This window comes from Solanum tuberosum, unplaced genomic scaffold, assembly GCF_000226075.1.
Source record: "Solanum tuberosum cultivar DM 1-3 516 R44 unplaced genomic scaffold, SolTub_3.0 scf00312, whole genome shotgun sequence".
Taxonomy (NCBI): domain Eukaryota; kingdom Viridiplantae; phylum Streptophyta; class Magnoliopsida; order Solanales; family Solanaceae; genus Solanum; species Solanum tuberosum.
This window is the reverse complement of record NW_006239237.1, coordinates 100,652-116,235: the sequence shown is the minus strand read 5'-3', so window position 1 is coordinate 116,235 and position 15,584 is coordinate 100,652. Positions and strand designations below refer to the sequence as shown.

The 15,584-nt window shown below is 34.9% G+C and overlaps 2 protein-coding genes across 3 annotated transcripts in view; one reads left to right on the top strand and one right to left on the bottom strand.

The window, feature by feature from the left end:
- Positions 1-66: 66 nt before the first annotated feature.
- LOC102600086 (conserved oligomeric Golgi complex subunit 5) lies at positions 67-7,013 on the bottom strand. Its single transcript, XM_006359945.2, has 3 exons — positions 5,756-7,013; positions 3,307-3,780; positions 67-1,273 (listed from the first exon to the last, which is right to left on the bottom strand). The coding sequence occupies exons 1-3, from the start codon at positions 6,893-6,895 to the stop codon at positions 350-352; spliced, it is 2,538 nt and encodes an 845-aa protein (XP_006360007.1). The 5' UTR covers positions 6,896-7,013; the 3' UTR covers positions 67-349.
- Positions 7,014-11,086: 4,073 nt separating this feature from the next.
- LOC102599751 (uncharacterized) overlaps positions 11,087-15,584 on the top strand; it is a 9,094-nt gene continuing 4,596 nt past the window's right edge. Inside the window, exons 1-4 of one of the 2 annotated variants that reach the window (XR_001475104.1) lie at positions 11,087-11,296; positions 12,907-13,106; positions 14,271-14,746; positions 14,854-15,034. Coding sequence is in view for 1 of the 2 variants with exons in the window: in XM_015314650.1 (XP_015170136.1) it covers positions 11,140-11,296; positions 12,907-13,106; positions 14,271-14,746; positions 14,854-14,893 (873 nt within the window). In the remaining variant the exon portion in view is untranslated. Of the gene's footprint in view, positions 11,297-12,906; positions 13,107-14,270; positions 14,747-14,853; positions 15,158-15,584 lie in introns of those variants that run through there. The other variant, XM_015314650.1, reaches the window with a different exon arrangement.

The following is a 15,584-nucleotide window of genomic DNA, read 5'->3' as shown; positions in this document are numbered from 1 at the left end:
GGGGCAATGTCATTATATGACTATTGAACAATGACAAGGAAGACAAAGTAAGAGCATCTCAAAATATTAAGATGGTCAAAAAATTCAATATAACATTCTTCATGTTTTGAACAAAATGAGGCATTGACTACTATAATCCATCTCTTTGAATCTGTGCACTATCAGGGCAATACTACAAATGTGAAAAGGAAAAGAAAATATAATAAAATCATGGCTAAGGGAAATGAAACATAATATATGGTCTTCTGTGAGTTCATAATCTATAACAACATTATTCAAACAAAAATTGTGACGAATGGCGTATACCAAGAAAAGATGATTGGAGCTGTGCATTTTTCTCAAAGTTCCTCTAACGATTCCCAGATAGAGAGGAACCAATTTCTATCATTAAAGGATAGACGGGACTAAATTCTTTGTCTCCTCTTGAACGTACCTTAGCAGCATAATCGTCCAGTGTAGCTTTAATGCCTTTCCAGATCTGGTCCTCACCTTGTGAATCCATCCACAGTGAATACTGCATTGGAGTAAGTCTATTCCTTTGCAAGGGTGATTGAAGCTCTTCAGGACCGCGTGAGTAAAGATGGTGCAGTATGACACTTGGTGGTAGATCTTGACGAAGTGGGGATGAAGCAAGTTGAGATGTTTCCAGGAATATAACAGGACGAAATGCTCTAAGTGCTCGATATGGGGCACCGAGTTGTTCAACTGGAAACAAGTTTTGGCCAACTGCCAATTCCAGCTCAGCCATGTCCCTGGCTAATCTTAACTTGCCTGATTCTGAGAGAGGTCTAACGAGTGAAGCATGCCTGATGAAAAATATCAGAACTCTAGAAGCCATGCTCCTCACGAGGGTAGTACAAATAGTTTCTGAACCTGTAGTCAAGCTATTTGACGAAGAAGGCAACAGCCTGGACAGGAATTCACTACGGAAATGGAGAATACTCTTCTGCAACTCTTCCATATAAGGTGATGCATTATTGTCCATAGCAGCATCCATACCGAGACTACCAAAATTTTGATCATGAATTTGCAAGATGCATGACTCTAGTCGATCAAGCATTGATTGGAATAGTGGTGTCACTGAATCACCTGCAACCCCATAGATAGATCCCAGAGCGGGAGACAGAATATCGGTTGCAATAGATGGTAATCCTGACACCATAGATGATATGCGGGTATGAATTTCTTGCAGATGCTGGCATAATGCAAAGTTCTTCACCTGTGCTGGAGTTGCAGGACCTGTTATCTGTCGTGCCTCAGGCCCTGCAGATATCTGTAGACAAAGTAAATCTATAAAATTCGAGTAGAAGTGCATCTAGATAATAAATTCATTTATCTAAATTTTTAATTAACTCAATTACTCTGACAATGACGTAAGGGAATTCTCAAAAAGCAATTCATCGAGGATGGAAACATTATTGATATCACCAGACCCTACCATCCACCTCCTATTGAGAGAATACAGAAACAATCAACGGAAATCATTTGCGATATGTTGCCAAAGAACAGAGTGAGAGAGAGAGAGAGAGCAAAATTCCACCTGTCCCCGAAATGAAAAAGAAAACGAAGAGAGGTAGTACTTACTAAAATTCAGTAATAAGAATATCAACCATTTCTAATTCTAGTAATCAAAGTAATTCTACTCATTCAAGACATCAAGCTTAGAGTATCAATAATAGCTTACAAAGATTAACCTAATCGAAGTTGCTAGCTGTTTCCTCTATTAAACTTTCAATACATTCATTTTGGGCGAGTTAGAGTTGAATCAAAAAAACTTCAAGCAGAAAATGTAGGACCACAAACAAGTTTTATCAAAATGCAGAATAGTACGAGAAAGAGCAAGAACAGGATGGAAAGAAGAATTATAAACAGAAAAAAGTAAAGTTAGAGGTCAGTGTTTGCATTTTACAAATCTTAGGCTTTTGCAATTTCTTTTTTCCCTCTCTTGTTTGGGGTGCTGTGATTGCATTGCTTAACAATCAGTTTCTTTTGATTATTCCTGTTTCAAGAACTTCCGCTATACCTTTCAAGTTACAAAAACATAACTATGCAAACTTATTTACCTCTTCACAGTTCACACCATAATTATGAACTAGTTGTCTGCAAAGCATAAATAATTACTTTCCATTTCACTTTGAATCGTAATATCATCCAATGTAAATCGAGGAGAAAGTGATCAAATCAAACAACGGTACTCTGAACTAATTCAAATTAGGGTGATTGTAGTAGGTCCTTGGATAAACCTCATTTCTTTTTTTGTATAGATAAGTATGTTATTTTTTTAGGTTAGTTCATGAAAACATTAGTAGGTGAGAACAAATTGTTCAAGATACTTCCATTTGACGTAAAACATAAAGCAATAAAATGTTTGGCAAGGGTTTATAGAAAGGTTTGAGAGGAGGTTGGCTACTTGGAAGAAGCTATTCCTCTCAATTGGAGGCAGACTAACAATGAAAAATAGTGTGCTGGACAGTTTGAGAAATTACTTCATGTCCTTGTTTCCTATTTCTAACGACGTAGTAAAGCAGGTTGACAAGATAAGGAGAGATTCTTGGCTGTGACCAACACAAATTCCATCTAATAAAATGGAATATGGTAATTAAACCAAAAAGTTTCGGTGGAATGGGAATGGAAATCTGCAGATGACTTTGTAATTCAACTTTTTGACTTTGTTGGATCTTAAAAGTTTTTAGCAGAAGTCAACCTCACTTTGCAATATTGCATCCACTGGATGCATCATATCGATAAAAAAAAAAATTGTTTCTTGAACAAAAAGAAAAAAGATTCTTCCATTTGAGGTTCATGGAAAATGATCTGCAGTAAATCATAGGAACTTGCATCAATGCAAACTCTTTTTTTTTTTATAACATGCAGCAAACTCTTTTGGATACTTTTTGTTCAGCTTAGCTATAATATACTGGTCTTACTCTAAAATCTAAATAACGACATGCTAAATTAGAGGAACTTCCACCCCTAGGCCTAACCCTGTTCCTTTCCCCTGATTGCAGCACTTTCTAGTTGATGTATGAATGAACTTGATTCTAAATTTCTGGAAATGCAGACCTATCTCGACATTCTTCATATACAAACTGGCAACTCTCCCTCATTTCCACTCAACAAATAAAAGCAATTGTATTATTCAAGTGTAAAACAGCAGCTTCAAATGTTCAACATACCCCAAACAGCAGATATCACATAACTCATAAAGATAGACAGTGAGCTCATGATATACAATTTTGCTTCTTAAAAGTTATAAACAGTGTTTTCTTCCAAGAACGTTCTGTCATATAAATTTGAAAACGGTACCTGGTATTCTGTTCTTTCTGAAAGCAGGAGCAGAACTTTGTTGATCTCACGCAAGACAAGAAGAGTTAACCGAGCATCCATCTGGACGGCTTCTATTTCTTCTTGAATTCGTGATATAATCCTTGCTATGTGATCTTTTGAAGGAACAGTTCCACGACTGGACACTGGAAATACAGTATTAACAAGTTCTGAAAGACGGCTCAGACAGAGGGTTAGGAAAGCAGTCTGGAATATTTCAATGGAAGATAACATTTGGTCCTTTGCTTCTGAACTGAGAGCTGGTGGAACTCCTTTGACATCTGTATCACGTGAAATTCTTTCAAGCAGGTTTTCTAACATAGAGAAGAGTTTTGGATATCCAAGAGTGAATATCTCCTTAACAAAACTTGATGTGCTGAAAGTGGACTTCATTTGGTTCGCAAAAGATTTACCCAGTGCCTCCCAAACACGATCTGTCAATATTGGATCACCTTCCTGAAAAATATGTAGTAATGTAAGCAGCCACGGAAAAAAAACCAACATGCTTTTCCTCATGTCATTAATCATCTTACAACTTACTTCCACTCTCTTTAATTTTTCATTTAGCTTTGGTTGGTCTTTCTTGGAAATATATTTGCAATTGAGCATAAGCATTAACCGTTTATGAAAACCATAATTAGGTTTGATTATCTTAGTGTAATGTGACCAGAAATAACCTGATTATATTTTAAGTGAACCTCATAATGAGCAGCGAGTGTCAAAAGTTCTATGGTTCCGAAGTCCAAACAGGTTCGAAGGCTAATCTAGTTTCTAAAATTCAATGAGTTCATATATGTCTCCAAGTAGGCAAGCAATATTCAACAATGCAATTAATTTGAGGAAATAGAGTGGAAAAGTATGGGAGACTGGTTTATCTAAGAAATATGGAAAATTGTTGCACAGCCAGACATAAAAGTTTACTGTGTTTCTTAGTCTATTATTAAGTAAATTAGTAGGTAGAGGGCATTATTTGTTCTAACAGATGAGTGGACCTTTGCACAGTGAAAGGACAAGGCAGCAATTGTTGGAGTAAGACAGCCCCACTCTCAATGCAGGAGTTATATTACACAGGGATTATATGGCAGGAAAGATTTTTGGAGGAGTATTCGGCAAAAATTCATTTCAAAATTTTATTTTTCTAAGATTTAAATCTTTAGGATCATGGAATCAGATCAAATGCACTTCTCATTTCATTGCAGATTTGTTAGCCTTACTTTCTATCAGATTTACCGTTCCTTTAAAAGAAGAATTTACCATACTGTACCTTTGGTAGCAGAAACCATTTTATGGACTGATTAACTTAATATTACCGATGGTTTCCTTTTCATTATCAAATTAGTCACCCTCAAACACAGGACAATAATTGGGGACAAAAGGACTTGTTGTGACCCACATTACGAGAACAGAACAACATAATGAGGAGTTGACAGCGTCTCATTACCTCGCATGATTTCAGTTAATTTCATCGTTTTCCACAGAATATTGCTTTCGGAAACTTAAATGTAACTGCATAAAGTTATCTGCATTTCTTTTGGAATGAAAATTTCTTTTACTCTATGGACACAATCAGCTAATCTCCCTTAAAAATTGCTCAAAGTTGGTCTTTTTTTGTGTTGAAGTAGATTTCATTAATAGCAGCAAACAGATGCAAAAGCAAAAATTACAAAAGACAGACTGAGTCAGCTCGTATACAAAAAATGAAGCTATAACTAGAGAGTTGATGCAATCCCAAAAATGATTGTTCATAGTTGATCCCCTTAGGTCAAAGCAAGGTATAAAGTCATAATCAAGGTTAACTAAACCTAAGTTACCAAATTGGGGCAACAGATTCAAGCTCAATGCTACCACAAGTCATGAAACTTGGGGGTCCCTGGGGTAGCCAAAAGAAGAAACTATCCTTTACTTGCTATCAGATTTCACTATTCCTAGTACTCGCCATACTGTACTTTTTTCTGCGAAACTTATACTGATCACTTTTTCCCTTTTAATTGCCTCACTACTCACCTTCAAACACAGGATCAGGATCCCGGGAAAAGAATATCCACATTATCAAAAACAGAAATACATAATGGTTAGTAGTGAAGACAGTCTATCAGTACTTCCCATGATTTCATTGTTTTCCATAGAGTATTCTTTTAGATATCCTGAATGTAACTAACTCAGATTATATATATTTCATTTGGAACCAACCTTTCTAGCGAAGGTCCTGACAACACACTTAAGCTGGCTCAAACCAGGTCTTCGGTTGCTTCTATCTAGCTATAAAATTATTTTGCAGTTTAACCAATTCTATATTTCCAACACAAGGCAACATATTCAAGCTCAATGTGATCATGCCATTTTAGACTACAAATAACTCAAAATAAGAAAGGCATCATATAATATAACTTATTCGAAACAATTCATATCAACTAGAGATGCATTCACACACCTGCATGACCTCATCAAGCAGCAAGACATGCGTAAAGGGGTCTCTTTTCTTCGATAAAACCCTCTGCAAATGCCAAACAGCAACCACAATGGAATGCAACTGGTCCATACAACCACTCATCCTTTGCCACAATGCATCCTTCGCCTTTGCACTTCCCCCAAATTGTGGTGTCCCACTTCTCTGCACCCCTCCCGGCCCAAATCCGCCACCAACAGATATAGCTTTCATATCCAAAGCCGTCGTTATACTCTTCACTCCCATTGCCTTATACTTACTAACTAACCCATCCACAGTTCCCCTCAACTCCCCCATATTATAAAACACCTGAAGCCCAGCCCCAACTTCAGCTTGATTCAAACCTTCAAGTCCTTTTTCCAAAACCTTCATCCCTTCAGCCCGTAATTTTTGCCCAATTTCAAGAACCCACTTGAGTTCCAAATCAACCACATCAATCCCGGCTAAATGGTACTCATTATAAAGCGATAGTATCTCAAAATGTAGCTGAGCAGCTTTCGAAAGATCCAATTTCTCCTGGTCTTGAGTCGAATCCATGAGATCCCTGAGCTTTTTAGACAACCGAATAGTCCTAATTGTCGACTGAAGAAGCTCAGTAGCTGAATGAAGATTCGAAAGCTGAAGTGTCTTCGCTTCAATTACTTGATGAGGATCAGAGAGTTCAGAACGGACCCGACGGAGCGATGACTGAAGAGACGAAACCGACGAACGAAGAGTCGAAAGTGCAGATTCAGCAGCACGTAAGGAAGTAAGCTGATTGAGCAAATCATGATGACGTGTAAGCACTTCATGACGAAGCTGATGGTCAAGGAGACGGAGACCTTCTTGAAGCTTCTCGATACGTGAAGCGGTAGAACCGGAGGAAAGTGCGGCGGAGGAGAAACGTGTGGAATCAAAGTCAGAGGATAGGAAGGACGAGAAAATGGGATCGGAAGTGAAGGAATCGAGAGGGGAAGAGGCAGGTGTGAATGGGGTAAGGCCGGAGGTTGGAGTAGGAGTAACGGTAGCAGTAGGGGTGGGATTGATGGATCTGTCTTTGAAAGTTGAGAGACGTTGAAGGGGAGATGAAGAAGATGTGGGTGTAGATGATAAATGGGTTGATCTCTGAATCGTCGGAGATGCCATTGATTCCGGCCACCGGCGATGTAACAAAATGGTGGCTTTTCTGGATTTTACTTATACTTCTGATCGTTTTGAACTGAGTGAGAATTTGGGTCTGTTTTCCACATTTTCTTAAACAAGTTCTAAATGGAGGAGTTATTTTATTCTCTGAGAGGGTAGTTATAAAATCCGTGTATATGTTATTTTTTTTAAAAAAAATTTATGAAGTTATACGAAATATGTTATAGTTATTGTAATTTAGAAAAGTAAGTAATGAAATACTATTAATCATGAACATGGATATTATTGTATTTGTTAATCGGTTTTTTTTTATTTTCAAGTTAATCAATCGTCTTTTTAGTTAACTTCGAAATTTGTTCTTTAGTCATCTATTTTTAAATATGAAGAGCTTATGAATTATAGAATTTGAAGCCCAAAAAATAAAGTAAGAAAAGTGGGAGATAACGGTTCCACACAAAAAAGAATTGTATAAGTAATTTTAGAGAGTTTTTCTATTTAAGTCAATATATTTTGTTATGTAATCTACTATTAACATTTGTTATTTTATAATGAATTATCAATTGAATAAGTTATAAAGAAACTAATAGAGAAGGATATTTCGTGAAATAAGAATAAAATAAAATAATTCTATAAGTAAGATTTGCTCAAATAATTAAATAATTTTATCATTATTAGTAGAATAAGAATTTGGGAAAAAGAAATGAAGTCATTTTAATAATGTTCCTATGCTTAAAAAATGCATAATTATCATTATTCGTCATGTTAAACAAAGTTATGTAGATTTAGTTATCTATAATAAATATATTATTATGTAACCTAACGGAAGAATTTAATATTTTTTGTTTAAACTTTGTATATGTACTATGAAACTCACCAAATACATATATACATACATACAAGAAACACCAAACTCATTAACATAAATAGATTATGAGTTCAATGGCAAATAAAAGATCGAATTATTATTACTCGTTAAAATATATAAATTTCAAATCTCAAAGTAGTTTTTTCCCCTAAAACTCCCACTTTGGCAAGTTCCACTTTGCAACAAAACTAACAAAATCTTCTACTATGTTTATAGCATAAAAACGACTTCGATATATCCTCGATTTATCGAACAAAAATCATAGTAATAAATGATTTAGTAATCTAATTTAACTTGATATCAAAATTAAACTAGTTCGAGTTCTTGAGGTTTCTTGAATCAACTTGCATGCCCAACATAAATAGACTTTCCCAATATACAATCCAATACCCGTCATATAGCAAACACCTTCTATTAAACTCAACTGGTATATGTATCCGCGCATTGCACAGAGACTATTAAAAATATTTAATTATTTGCACACATTACAACATTTTGATTTTATATAAATATAATTGTCATCTTGAATTCAAAAATAGATAAAGATACTCTTCAAAAATCGGAAGTTTAACGACTTTTGGAGTGTTGATATGTGATACTTTTGCCTCTCCTATTATATATAATATCTATTTTTTAGAAAGCTAAAAATTTGACGATTTTTGTGATGCTGACAGGTAACACTTTTACCTCTCCTATTATGTTAACTTTTGTCTGGCCTATTATAGATAGATTTGATCACATTTCTGGTGATGACATGTCTTATTTTATTTTTTAGAGAATGTTAACATTTAGCACCTTGATATGTTATCATAAAATATTTATGTAAATAAATCACTATGAAAGGTTAGTTCATTTTCTAAATTTGACAATAATATTTTTTTTGTAAATTATTCAAAATCATAAATACTCTCATCCTATTCATATTATCCTCCTGTAAGAATTGTAAAGATATAAGAAAATGTAATTGTTATATTAAAATAAAATATAACTTGGAAAAATTCTATGATTATGATGATACTAAGCATAGAATTAAAATGTTTTAATCATTTCAATATCAAATTGTAGGCATGTTATTCAAATTTTTAAAATTATTTCCTACATGTTCCAATGATATTAATCTTTTTATCTTCTAAATTTTTATTTAATTTTCTATGAATCTAAATATTATAGAATAAGGCTGCAATAAGCAAATTGTTGTGGAATCGGTGTATTAAGAAAGATAGATTATGGGTGAAATGGGTGCATCAATACTATGGGAAGCAAGGGGCCTTATGGGGTGTAGAAGCACCTCAAGCTTCTTGGATGGTGCGAAAAATATTACAAATGCATCAACAACTTGAAACTTTGAATGGAATGAGTTGTATATCAAGCAGATGGACAAGTTCTCTATCAAAAAATTGCACAAAGCTCTGAGGGGAGAGTATCAGAAGATTGAATGGAGAAGACTAATCTGCAATAATATCGCATGCCCAAAGTGGAATTTTATATTGTACTTAGCATTGCAAAAAAGGCAACTCACAAGGGATAGACTGGCTGCATAGGGTGCGTAGAAGTGGTGCAGTGTGTGTTGTGTGAAGCTGAAGATGAAAGCCATAATCACTTGTTCTTCCAATGTATGTTCACAGCTCAGGTGTGGCAAAAGATTTTACACTGGTTAAATATACAGAGAGAGGCTCGAGGATGGGATGAGGAAGTGTTGTGGGCAAATACTCACTGCAAAGGCAAACAAGCAAGAGCTAAGGTGTACAGGATGACAGTGGCTGCAAGTGTTTATGTTGTGTGGCAGGAGAGGAATCAACGTATCTTCAAGTAAATAATCAGAACTCCTAGAATGTTGGTGAGGAAGATTGTTCAAGAGGTGCATCTATGAGGAAGAAAATGGGCAAGACTTGATCAGGTGCTCCAATCCCTGAATGCATATCTTGTTTAGTGTAAGGCAGTTTGATTGATGATGTTGCTAACCATAGTGAAAGACTTGATAGTTAAGATTGAAAGCTAGTTATTTGATGCAAGTCTAGGGATGTCCCGCTTGCTTTTCTATTTTGTAATTTCTATTTGGTAATAAAATCATTTATTTACCAAAATAAATAAATAGCTGTCTAATTTCATTTTTATATTTTAACTATTTATTTCTTTTTTCGTTGGACATTAATTTTTTTTTCCAGAGTAATTGTGAGTATAAATCTGTGGAACCATTTCAATTTTTTTAAACAATAACATTTTTTCTTTAATAAAAAACTTAAATTAATTCTATTTAATTGGTTGATAATTTAAAAGTTAAAAATTAGAGATTAATTGTAGATTATTATTATTAAATAGATACTTTTTTATTAATCAATTTTTAATTATATATATTTAATTGATTTTTTAAAACTCAAAATTCAAGACTCCAACTTGTCTTTTAAAAAGTAACTTTTTAAAAAAGAAAAAAACAAACAATATTAATTGGGTAAAAAAATTATAACTTGATCTTCGAGTTCTTGAGCTTTCTTGAAAAGACCAGTGCGTCTTTTGAGAATGTGACTCTTCTTTAAACACTTGAACTATAATATTTTTCAATTGAGAATTCGAGCACATAATAAATATTACTCTTCGACACTTTTAATTCATATTTTTGAATTCTTTTTACTTGTACTCTCAAATATCTATTAAATAGTCTGTCAACCACATAAAATATAGGGAAAAAAGATAAATATATCCTTGAACCATGGTAAATGGTATGTACCATTCGTCATACTTTTGGGACATTGGTGTCTCTATCGTCAAAAAAACTAGAGCATATATACCATTTATACTAACGGACATTACAACATGTCATAATACTTAATCCACCGACCCGTACATTTATTAAATATCGAATCAACGGATAAGATTGCGCCATGTGTCCCTATTTAGTCTTCCGTTAGAGTGAAGGGCATATATGATCTAGTTTTTGGACGGCAGAGACACCAATGTCCCAAAAGTATGACGAAGGGTATCTACATACCATTTACTATATATTTGTCCTTTTTCCCTAAAATATATAATCAATCTCATCTAATTATATATAACAACCTCCTTAACCAAAACATGCCTAAAATTTTATAATTTTTCGACACTTTACATGTAATTAAAGAATGTAGCATAATTTAAATAGTTAAGCAAGTATATAACCCTTTTTTTTGAGGTTTCCCATGAGTGTTCAAATTTATTGAGTCAGACTAAATTCAAATCACGCACGGGGAGGTTCATTCGAAATAGTACTTGAGAAGTAAAAAAAAAAGAAAAAGCAAATTTTTGTTTATTTCTTGTACTATTTATATTAATTTTGTTATAAGAAATTTTTTTCTGCATTTCATCAGCTCCCCTCTTTGTGAAGATACAGAGTAGAGAAGATAAAAAAATGATACTGAATTCTGCTTTTTCTGGATTTGTTCAATGGAAAATTCCGAAGAAAATGGTAAATTTAGCTGCTTCTGGTACAAATAATTTAAATACAGAGAAGCTACGAGAACAACTAGACCATCTTCATAAGGAAGCACAAAGCACAAGAAATAAAGGTAGTTTATTGTCTAATTTTTCTCATCTTAAATGGGTTTTATTTCTTTTTTGTCTCCATAATTTTGATGGGTCTGTTTGGATTTGGCTTTATTTTATGTAAAATCACTTATTTGGGGATTTTATATGTGAGATTTTGGGATCTTGGTGTGTAAATTGTTGTGAAGTTTATATATTTGATTGATTTTTCTTTATTGGGTGTTGAATTTAGTGGTGGGTTGTGTGTGAATTTTGTCTTTCGGAAACAATCTCTCTACGTTTACGAGGTAGGGGTAAGGTATCCTCCCCAAAGACTATATTGTGGAATTACACGTGATATATTGTTATTGTTATATGAGGATTTAGATGTGAGATTTTACGAACTTGGTGTATAAGATGTTGTGAAATTTGTATCTTTAATTGAGTTCTCCTTTATTAGGTGTGGAATTTAGTGGTGGGTTATGGTTGAATTTGCATTCTGAGAAACAACCTCTCTACCTCCACGAGGTAGGGGTAAGGTCTGTGTACACTCTTCCCTCCCCAAACCTCATTGGGATTACAATAGGTAGTTTGTTATTGTTATATGAGGATTTAGATGTGGGATTTTGCGAGCTTGGCGTACAAGGGGTTGTGAAGTTTGTATCTTTGATCAATTTCTCCTTTATTGGGTGTTGAATTTAGTGGTGGGTTATGGTTGAATTTGCATTCTGAGAAACAACCTCTCTACCTCCACGAGGTAGGGGTAAGGTCTGTGTACACTCTTCCCTCCCCAAACCTCATTGGGATTACAATAGGTAGTTTGTTATTGTTATATGAGGATTTAGATGTGGGATTTTGCGAGCTTGGTGTACAAGGTGTTGTGAAGTTTGTATCTTTGATCAATTTCTCCTTTATTGGGTGTCGAATGAAGTGGTGGGTTATGTTTGAATTTGCATTCCGAGAAACAACCTCCTCTACCTCCACCTCGTGGAGGTACACTCTACTCTCCCTAGACCCCATTTGGTGGGATTACACTAGGTATTTTGTTATTGTTATATGTGAGATTCCGCGAACTTGGTGTATGAATTATTGTGAGGTTTGTAACTTTGATTGTTTTTCCTTTATTGGGTGTTGAATTTAGTGGTGGGTTCCGTTTGAATTTGCCTGTATGTTTTGCAGATTACTTATTTGAGGATTTATGTGTGAGATTTTACAAACATGGTGTGTAAGATGTTGTGAGGTTTATGCGTTATGATTGATTTCTCCTTTATTGGGTGTCAAATTTAGTGGTGGATTCTGTTTGAATTTGGTTTTATCTTTAGCACATTATAATCCGAGGTTTTACATGTGAGATTTTACAAACATGATGTGTAAGATGTTGAAGTTTGTACCTTAGAATGATTTCTTCTTTATTGGGTGTGAATATTCCTTTACGTTTTGCAAATTACTTTTTTTGAGGATTTACATGCGAGATTTCATGAACTTGGTGAATTTGCCTTTATGTTTTGCAATTTCTTCTTGGATCACTTTTATCCAATAATGTCTGTGCGTCTCTGTTTCTGTTTCCTTAGTTATTTTGCTCAATTATTCTATGGACAGCATAAGATTTATTGAACAGTTTGAGTTCTTACTGATCAGAATCCTGGCTATTCAGCAAATAATGCAAGATTGAGGCTACTTCGGTTGTCTGAAGCAGCAGAGAGATTTCGGCGACAAGCAGCCATTAGTGTTCGAACAAGAAAGGAGAATGACGCCAGGGAGCTACTTTTTCAAAAGAAGAAGATTATGCAAGCCATGGAGAAGTCAAAGAGTCGCATTGAATTGCTCGATGAACTTGCAGCAAAGCTCAATGAGGTATGGTTGGATATCTTTTAGTTTTCTCCTTTGGGTGATTGCTTTCCTTCAGCTGAGGAAGTTGTTATGGTATTCAAGATCTAAAATCTTATTGGAACTTATCAATACTAAATTAATATCATCACCAAACTTTATCGATTCAAATCCCTACTCCAAACGGTGCCTTAAGGAGAATTTGAAGCTGGTTGTTTGTGGAAGCATTCCTTTCTGTGGTTTGCTTCTTTCCTCATGTGAAAGGATTTAAAGATTTTGTTCTAGAACCTTACTGGGTGCTTATATCTGTTCAATGTTGTTGCTCAAACATCAGATACCATAAAGTGTTTCGCTGATACAGTTGTTTCAATCAAAATGGTCTTATGGTATTGAGTTGTCATAAAAAGAAACCCCCCGAGACTTTGACTGGATGTCTTAATTCTCCATGTCTTTGATTCTTTTCTGGTGATATGCGATCATTGATTACAGACATTGCTTGTTCTTTTAAGTACACAAATTCATCTCTTGTAACGGCTCGACTGAGTAATCAAAGGAGAATTATTCATTAATTTTTCAGAGAGGGGTATTTCTTTAGTTTACTGGATGTTGGCAAATCAAATGACATCTGTACCATAGAAAATGATACTTCTGATCACATTACGCGCAGAGTTGAATAATTCGGCAGTTTTGTGTAAAGCAATAATTTTTTAGGCTACCTACTCTGTTATGACTGAAGGGAGCTGCTTCTTGTTTTTCTTATTTTATTGTCTTCTTGAAGACTTTCTTCGAAACTGAAGGGATAAGTTCCAAATTCTTGTTATGCTATAGTCTTTTGTAGGGTGGGTATGAGGATTGCTATCCCTACTTAACAAATCAGTGGTATAACTAATCATAAGTCCCCAAGGACCTAAACTGGTAATTTTTGTTTTGGTGTTCAATTGAGTCTAAAATTTCCTTCACCTGCAAAAATTTGGAAAAAAAACAAAACATTTTTGATGTAAAAATAAATATAACATTTTTTATTGTGGTTGATCAAGGAAATTAAATAAGGGAGAAGGTTGAAATTAATGAGTTACCAAAAAAAGAAAGAGACATTTTTTTTAACGGACTAAAAAGGAAAGTAAGGCGAACAAATTGAAACGGATGGAGTGTATATTTTTGCTCCTTTTTCACGACGTCTTCTATTTTCAGGCGATATCTATGAGGGAGAAGCAGTTGATTGGAAATGTTGCTTTAGATCTTGAGATTGCTATAGATGATGCTCCAAGTCCCGTCCGAATAGTATCTCCAAAGGATGATAATGCAGACAATTCAGATGAAAATGAAGACGTTGACCTGGAAACTATAAAATTAGATGATAGTCAAGAATTGCAAGCTCCCTATGATGGTAATGCAGACCTTAAAACTGATAATGAATTGAAAAATCTTGAGGTATCAACAAGTGGGAACATGTCCAAGGAAGCCGACAGGATCAATAGTTTAAAGGGGGTATCTTCATACGAGGAGTTTCTGGAGCATATAGACCAACAACTAAGAGATATTGAAGTAGAACTTGTCACCTTTTTGAGATTTTCATCCTTAATACTTGAAAACAAAGATAAACTAGAAAACTCAAAGGTACAGCAAGCACTGGACGTTCTCGAGGGTGTTCATCAGCTTAGAGGGAGGTATGTATAATCGTATCCAGAAGCAAATGAGCTTTTACTTTTCATTGCCCACTTTTTCAGTGGTTCTGTAGGAACATATCTGACACAAAATTTGAATTGGTTTGTAGAATTGAAAGCATAGTGCAGAAAAAAGCCGGTGTACATTGAAGTTTCTTTGCACTATATGCAATTCTTGCAGTGGCTGATGTTAAGGCAAAAGTTCATTTCTTTGGGGTTCCTGTTGGTGGTTGGACTTCACTAAGATCCTAAGCACTCTCTCAGAGAATCAAGTTGCTGTAAGATAATAAGGTTATATGCTTTGTGAACAAGACGAGAACATCACAACCCATTTTCACTGGTGGATATAAAATTCATCATATTCTTTTGTAATAAATTTCTACACTCTTGTCAAATCTCCCTTTTTCAATTGTACATTCAAGCAATCATATTGTCACGCCCCAAACTCGAGGGGCGCAACTGGCTCCTAATGCCAAAACTCAAGCCCGAGCCGATCCTGCTGAACCATTTGCTACTAGCGCATGGCAACCACACGCAATCAAGAAATCAAACAAGTAGATCTCGGCTTAAAACTAAGTCATCGGCCGGCAACGCCCCTGTCAACTAATCTATAAAAGAAACAGCTACTCCCAAGAGATCATATAAATAAATAGCCAATTAGCACAGAAGTCCTGATTGGGCTGTCGAGGCCACCATGATATCTATACCAAAACTAAAAGTAGGTATATATCAATACAATACATCAAACAGTTCACAAGCTTCAGGAAACCAACAACATAGGCCAGTATGGCCATAACGTAGCTATACACCCCACACACTAGTCTGCAAGCCTCTAAAAGTA